General features: G+C 34.9%; 1 protein-coding gene across 1 annotated transcript; it reads left to right on the top strand.

Annotated features, from left to right (window-relative positions):
- Positions 1-2,718: 2,718 nt before the first annotated feature.
- Positions 2,719-7,741, top strand: LOC129297814 (26S proteasome non-ATPase regulatory subunit 13 homolog A). The gene is made up of 6 exons (XM_054936162.1): positions 2,719-3,039; positions 4,575-5,021; positions 6,435-6,515; positions 6,611-6,807; positions 6,893-6,992; positions 7,179-7,741. Exons 1-6 carry the CDS (start codon positions 2,890-2,892, stop codon positions 7,362-7,364), a joined length of 1,161 nt encoding a protein of 386 aa, XP_054792137.1. The 5' UTR covers positions 2,719-2,889; the 3' UTR covers positions 7,365-7,741.
- Positions 7,742-8,187: the final 446 nt, after the last annotated feature.

Raw genomic sequence — 8,187 nt, 5'->3', positions numbered from 1 at the left:
AAAGATCATAAAATTGTTTTTTTCTTTGCCTTTTCTTACTAGTTGCATCCATTGAACATCACTAAGATATCACCTCTGTATGAACCTGCAACCAGCTGTGCTTTGCTTTGATCGAAAGGGGAAAAAAGCCAAGTGCAATCCATATGTATTGGTATTAAATTCTTCAATGAGACTGTGGTATGTCTTTCACGTTAAAATCCATATCACGTATTTTCTTTTTTACCAGAAATATCCCATAATTGAGACAACTAAATTTATTCATCATCAATGAGCATGATTAGCATGAAAAGAAAAATAGAAAGAAACATTCTGGCTGGTAAAACAGCTTATTGTACAGGAAGCTAGTTTCTTATAATGATGGTATTCTTCCCAACCAATGGTAACGAATAGTAACGTGAACAGCAAAATTTTAGATGCTCATGTTCTATTTTAGATTTTATAATACACATTAAGATATTCAAGTTTATTGATGCGATTAGTAGTACTTTAGCTAGTATTTTTGGTCATTGTTCAAATGATTATTGACATGTGTAGATAACATTTTGCCTACACGCTTCTAATCAGTCATGAAAATAACAGCTTTTGGTTGCTAACATCTTGAGAGAAAGACTACTCGAGATGCTATTGGCTGTGTATTTTTATCATTAGTATTAGCATATTTCAGAAGTCATTATGATCATAGAACAATCATTACACCAGACAATGTGGCTTTTTCCCCATGGTGATTTATAAATTATAATTGGTTAAGTATGAATTCTCAAAACTTTCCAGAGCTTGAGTTGTTACATTACATGCCCGTCTCTGATCTGTAAATTCTCATATAATAATTGCACTATGAGAACCAAAAAAAAAAAAAAATTTGATTGATGTTGTGAGATACCAAGTTCATTACAGCCATGATAATATAACTGAACAAGGCAGAGGGATTTTGGTTATTGAAAAAGAGAGTACTAGCAAGAGACTGACATAAAATGAACTCAGTTTCTAGAATTACTGGGACTTGTAAAAGAAATGGGTATGAACAAAGACTGGAACTTTTATTCATACTAATCCCAGGAAAGCAACCCCAGAGAAGAAACAGACAGTTCGGCGGAAGAAAGCTATAGCGGAAATTCACGAGCCTGAAATGGATGCTCTAGAGTTGGATTCACAAGTTGTTTCTTAGGGCCACGAGAGCTTCCATGGTTCATCCATGTCTTCCTCTGCCATCTCCGATGACGTGATTCCCTGCCACGACTTCCTTGAGTTCCCATTGCTGGTATCTCTGTGCTGGTTGAGTGAACTGATACCAATGAAGCTGATGCAAAGAGGAACAGAACAAGGAGGCATGTGAGTAAGGCTGTCACTTGCTTCACCATTTTGCTTTTCAGTAATAAGTTGTTTCCTTTCTTTTTCTTTTCTTGTGGTATGGTCGTTGGGATAAGGAGAAGATAGATTAATATAAAGCTACGAGGGGGACTACTTTGCTTTGTCATGAAGTCACAGGTTAAATCATTTGATGCACTTGATGTATTGATGGCTTCCTCTAACTATTATGGATCGGGTTGGTTTTGCCTTTGGTGGGTTCACTGATTGCCACTCATTGTGATGCTCAAAGTCAGAGCGTATCTTTATAAGAAAACATGCTTTATGTCATCATCCCAAATATGATCAGTTTTATTGGTATTTTTAACAAATTTTCTTAACCTAATTCTGATCTATTTTATTATTGACTTTCACTTAAAAAACTGTCATTTATAAGATTGTCGCTGTAATATGATGGACTGAGGCAAGAAAAGAATTTGCCAGGTGGAATGTTGGGCAAGCAAGGAATCATGATAAATGTCTGATGTTTGATTTCTGTTATTTCACATGCAAGCTTGACAACCACAATGCCTCATTTTGAGATAAAGGCAAAAGAAGAAGACGAAGCAGAGAAAAAGTGAAGGCATAAAGAAAATCAACAAACTGTCGGAATTTACCAGTGGTTGGTTTCTTTTGGTGAACATGACCTAACAACGCACATGTTAGTTAGAGAGTGGATCATTTGTAATTAAATTGTGGGAACAGTGAAAAGAGTACTAATTAGGGGATGGACTTAATTGAATTAGAAAACATACATAAAAAACTAAATTTCATGTGACTTTAGTGATATATATATATAGATATTCTATATTGGTTGACTTTCGTAGTTGATTTGTGAATGACGAAATTTCACTTGAAAAGTAGAAGTCATTACAACAATGTAATACGCAGGTCAATGATAAAAATTAAAATTTGAAAATTGACAAAATGTACTATTTTAAAAATATTATATTGATGTCGGTGACGTTACAACCCAACAACATCAAACACTTTCTTTCAAATACATCTTAAGTATGAGGTTTTACCCTCCGTAAGTGCGATGTATATGTAAATTCCTTATAGTAATATTTTGACTTATTACTACAATATATTGATTGATAATAATTATGTTCTTATGAAATCAAATTACAGGCCTATATTCTTTTCCACAAAATTTAAAATAAGTCAAACTATTACTCATTTATAAATATTACTGCATTATTATTATCACGTTGAAAGATCTATCTTAATATGATTAAAAATCCTCGAATATGATCTACCATAAGTTTATAAAAATATATATATATAGATTGGGCTTTGGGCTATGTATGGGCCTGAGGAGCCCATAACCAAAGCAAGGTGAAATGTAGTCCCAACTAGGGGTAGAGATCCCAGAAACCCAAAAATCGTGCCGGCTTGCGGCAAAATCTTCCTCCACCTCTCCGTCTGCACAATTATGCCTTTCTAATTTCTTTGAGCTCAAGAAAATACGACACAAATAAAGATTCGTATAAATTGAAACTAGACCTCGAACTCTGAGTTTTCCCAATTCTACTTTGAATCGCCATGGCTGCTCTGCAATACCTAGAATCACTGCGCAACGCGCACCCTGAGCTTTCAGATTGGTATAATTCGCTGGCTGATCTATACCAGAAGAAACTCTGGCACCAGCTCACTCTGAAGCTCGAGCAATTCGTTGCTCTTGCTGCTTTCCAGGTTGGCTTCTTTGATTTCAAAGTGTTTTACTTGTGATTATTCTTGGTACCAATAGATGCATTGGTGTAGGCTGTTCGGTTTTTGTTTATGTGGACTAGGGTTTTTGAATTACGGACAGTTGCTTTGGATTTGTTCCCCCCCTTTTTTAAACCCTGGCGCAAGTAAGAAGTTGTGGTGCTTGATTTAGTTTCATGCAGAATTTATGCTATGAGATGGTGTTTGAAGTGTTCAAATTGTTGCAATTGCAGCTTTGATAAGTCCTGTTTGATTTCTGAAAGGACATGGGGTGCTTACTTGGAAGATTTGAATGTGAAGTAATAGAATTTGGAAAAATAGGGTTTTGTTTGAAACTCCAGACTTCCTCATCTGAACTATTGTTTCTGTTATTTGATGTATCTGGGTCATTAAAAGCAATTAGCGGCCAATTATTTCGTAATATGTATCTTTTTGGTTGCTATTGGGCAAAATGAATAGGATTTTTCTTAGTTGTACTACCTCTCTCGCTTCAGCAATACTCAATTCTAATTTTCCAATGTATATCCACACTCTAATTCTAAAATAATGGTGTCTGTACGAAAGCTCAACTCTATACCAGGATTCGTTGTTTGTTGCGGTTCTGTTGTGTTAGACATTTGAAGATAGAGATATTTCTATGCTTGGAAGGGAAGAAATTTACCAGTACAAGAATATATTATCATCAATCTAAAACACATGAAGTAAACAACATCTTAAAGGATGAGAAAATTTACAGGAAGCGCCATTTTGCTGTGCCCAACCAACTTGAAATGTGATTGACTCAAACACTTTTCACGATGGAGCTGTGGCAATTTGCTCTTTATAGTTGCGATAACTGGTTTGGCATATGTGATTCATTAGTAAAAAACCATTGAAATTAGAGTGTAGCATGATATATAAGAAACTGGAGGTCCTGTTAAGGCAACAGAGATGTTTAAGATGATCAAACTTAGGATATAATTTTGATTATGGATCTATGTTATACTGACTGAATGTATTTTTATGATTGTGGAGAACTGTTGTTATGTGGTTCATTTTTAATTTTTTAATATCATTAAGCCGTGCATTATTGAGATTGGATATAGGTTTTTGCTTTCCTGGATGGGTATGTTTTGATTATGGGATGTTTGTTGCAATCACAATCTGACACCTGTTACCCATTCTTGACCGTTTATTGATCTAAGGCTGTCAAATTTTGTCTACTTGGGCTGTTCATTTAGAGCATTTGATCCACATCTTAGATTGACTTGTTTTTACCAAGATCCTGAATTTGTTAGGGCTGTGCTAAACATGAGATCAACTTTATATTTTATTCCATTTCTCTTATTTTTTACTCAAGCTGCAGCTAATATTATACCTATGAGAGATGTTATCCATAATAGAGTACAATTTCTAGTTCTGACTCTTCCAATTTCACATTTGTTGTCTTTTAATGTGATAAATCTTATTGACTGTTATGCATATATTTCTAGAGTTATGATTTATTTAGTTGATTAATTGTTCTCACCGTAAAATTTCAGGCTGGCGATGCTCTTATACAGTTATATCACAATTTCATAACAGACTTTGAGACGAAAATCAATCTTCTCAAGCTTGCACATTTTGCTGTGATTGTATCTCGGCAATACTCTGAAAAAGAAGCTGCCATTGATTATCTTGAAGGAATCATTGAAAAGCTTCAAGCCACTAAAGAACAGCGCATAGAAGAGCCTATTCTTTACATCAAGTTGCAAATAGCCTTATTTAAGCTTGAACAAGGAGACCAAAAGGAGTGCAAGAAACTTCTAGATGATGGAAAGAGTACACTTGATAGCATGACAGATATTGATCCTTCTGTATATGCTAGCTATTACTGGGTATCATCTCAGTATTATAAGTTTCGCCAGGAATTTGCTGAGTTCTACAAGAGTGCTCTTCTCTATCTGGCTTATATATCAGTGGAGTCTCTCTCAGATTCATTCAAGCTGGTATGCCTTCACAGTTGTCTCAAACGTTATATTAGTTGCTCAGCCTTTTGTTATAACATTTGTATGCATATCTCTATTTTTATTTACTCTTGATTGTGAAAGGGGATTGGTGGAGTATACGAAGGTTGTTTCCTGATATGACTGTTCACTGTTGAACTTCTTAAACTGCGGGAGTTTGGTTTATAGTATGGGTTATTAGAACAGAAGCTTAGGATTCTAATTAGCGGGAAATCATCTTCTTGTTTAACAGAATGTCTTACATTATCTATATGATTGATACAAGAATGGCATATATGAAGTTGCTTCATTTGGGCTGAGATATTGATGCATTATTCATCTTTTACAATTGTTCGAGGAAGCAATGGCTGAAATAATACATATTGGTGGATTTTTAAACTAATTTTGATTAATTATTTCTAATATTTCAGAAGAAATAGTACTTAAGTAAGAATTTAGTTAAAATAATTATTATTAAGATGATAGAGCACTTGCTTCTTTTTTAATAGAAAAGGTATCAAGGAGTGGGGATGTGAGGAAGGAAGAGTAATTAGATCAGGAAGAATGACAAGGGAGGCTTTTGTGAATGAAGTAAAACCAAGGCTTGTAGCTAATTTACAATTTTAGGTCAGGAGGAATGGTTGTGGGGGCATCGTTTTTCATCCTTGTGCTTTAGGTTTTAGGATGTGGGTCACATGCTGTTTCTCACATTTTAGCTATTAAGTACAATGTCTTTTGGAGGAAGAAAAGAGCACAAAGATTGACATTCTGCCACTTTTGCTGGAATTTGGTGTCTATGGTTAGAATGGAATGCAAGAGCTTCGAGTTAGCTCTTTCTGTCTTGTCTGAAATTAATTCTTTGGCTACCTGTTGGGGTTTCAGTTTATGGCCTTTCTAAGGAGCTTCCTTTGTGGATTTAAAATATTTTGAGCTAATAATTGTTTATCTGTTATGGTTTTGGATTTTTTTTTTCCCTTGTTCTCCATTGACGTTTTTTTTTTCTTATCATGAAATTTGTTCTGTACAAAAGAAGTTGTACTGTGGTAATGAGTTTGCAAAATGTCACGGTGATAATAATGGTCGTGCACTCTAACATGTTTTATTTCAGTCTTATATTAACTTCTCTTATTCATATAACATTTTAAAGATTGTTGTCTAGTCTAGAATTGCTATATGTTCACTTCTTCATGGACAAACTATAAGCATGTCTAATTTGATGGTGGAAAATAGATTGATCTTGTTGTTTTTAGTATATTGTCAAGTAAAAAGTTAGTCTTAGTTTTCTTAATTAATTGGTTCTTGTTGTGCTTGCTTCAATAAGAAAATGTGGAGAGGTCCGTATTAGTTTAGTTCATCCATGATATTTTAATTGATCGGTCATTTTCTTTTATGCACTGACTTTTGCTGATTTGTTAGGATTTGGCATTTGATTTGTCCCTTTCTGCCCTTCTGGGAGATAACATCTACAACTTCGGAGAACTTCTTGCTCATCCTATTGTAAGCATATTTACCCAAATTTTTAGAGTGATTATACTACGAAATTGTTTACCTTGCTGGTTCATGACATGTTTATTCTGTTATACCTTATGCAGATTAAAAGTCTTCTGGAGACAAAGGTGGAATGGCTCTACTATATTCTTCAGGCATTCAATTCTGGTGATTTAGTTCGCTATCAAGAATTATGCCAGGTGCATAATGCTGCTTTGAGGGCTCAACCAGCGCTAGTTCAGAATGAGCAAAGGTTGTTGGAAAAAATCAACATTCTCTGCTTGATGGAGATTATATTCAGGTATAGATACACCAATTTGATTGCTACGTATGAAAATGAGGATAATTTAGTACATGTTACTTGGGCTAATTATGAATCCTTGCAGTCGACCTTCTGAAGCCCGAACTATACCCTTGGGAGTTATTGCTGATCGCACAAAACTTTCTGTAGAGGATGTGGAGCATCTCCTCATGAAGAGCCTTTCTGTATGTCCTACTCAGAACTCTAGAGGGAAAGGAAAAAAAAAAAAAGACAAGGCATTTAGAAACTCATATAGTAACTAATTAATAACAACCATCTATATATGTTTATGCAAAGTAATTACATCTGAATTTGAATAGGAGCTTGTCTGTTCAATCCTTTGTGATAATAATGCTAGAATTTCATTGCAGGTTCATCTGATAGAGGGTATAATTGATCAAGTAGAAGGCACCGTTCATATTACTTGGGTGCAGCCGAGAGTTCTTGGAATTCCACAGATCAAATCCTTACGGGATCGGCTGGACAGTTGGATGGGTAAAGTGCACACCGCGTTGTTATCCATTGAGGCAGAAACACCCGATCTAATTGGGTCATGATTATCTGGATTTGCTTTCTTCCCATTGTAACAATTTAAGTAGAACGGAACACATCCTAGGGCGGCAAAAAAAAAAAAAAAATTGAAGAGACTTCAGGTCAAATGGACAATAGAGCCGACTTTATATGTTTTGTTTGGTGCTTCCTGCTGCTCTTGGAACACACTTCCCGGAAAGGGCAGCCTTTTGTACTTGGCTTAGGAAGTGTTGGTTTTTTGGTTGCTCTCGCCTAGTGGGACAGTGAAATCAATTCGAAACAGGCTGTTTTCACGCTTTAGAGTGATTATTTATAGACTATGTATCCGGAATTTGCCTTGGATACAGACTTGTCCACTTTTTGTAGTGCATTTTGCTTGTGCCAAGCAATCATTATTGTCGTCTTTACATGTGTTTATATAACCCTCAACTCAGTCAGGAAGCTCGGTGGAAAGCTTGTCAAGGGTTAAATTTCATCATTTGTTGACGCCTAAATCATGCGTAATACAGAGCGCATGGCAAAACAAATCCAACTCGATTCGTGTCATGATTTATGAATTTGGGCGTGGGATGTGGTGTTTTTAAGATCTACATTGACTTAGGGCCGCTTGGATATAACAGTAGTTTGTATTGACTTCTTGACTCGTTTTAGGGATTATTCTTTTTGTCTCTGTATATAAGATGTTTTTAATTGAATTTTACACATCAATAAATGTTTATTATTTAGTTGAATTTATATAAAAATATAATGTTTTTTTAGTTTTACTCTAAATAATATCATAATATCATCATGATAATGGAAAAAATATATAATTAATGATCTATTTTATTTTTTAAGACATGGATAAAA

Source organism: Prosopis cineraria, unplaced genomic scaffold (assembly GCF_029017545.1).
Source record: "Prosopis cineraria cultivar Desert tree isolate PC_DT_omini unplaced genomic scaffold, ASM2901754v1 PC618, whole genome shotgun sequence".
NCBI lineage: Eukaryota > Viridiplantae > Streptophyta > Magnoliopsida > Fabales > Fabaceae > Prosopis > Prosopis cineraria.
This window is presented reverse-complemented; position numbering and strand designations above follow the sequence as displayed.

What these genes read in the sequence shown, in the direction of transcription:
- LOC129297814 (XM_054936162.1), top strand. Translation starts at nt 2,890, where the DNA reads ATGGCTGCTCTGCAATACCTAGAATCACTGCGCAACGCGCACCCTGAG. An exon ending in TTGATGGAGATTATATTCAG is followed by an intron (nt 6,808 to 6,892) that starts GTATAGATACAC and finishes GAATCCTTGCAG; the next exon opens with TCGACCTTCTGAAGCCCGAA. An exon ending in TCCTCATGAAGAGCCTTTCT is followed by an intron (nt 6,993 to 7,178) that starts GTATGTCCTACT and finishes ATTTCATTGCAG; the next exon opens with GTTCATCTGATAGAGGGTAT.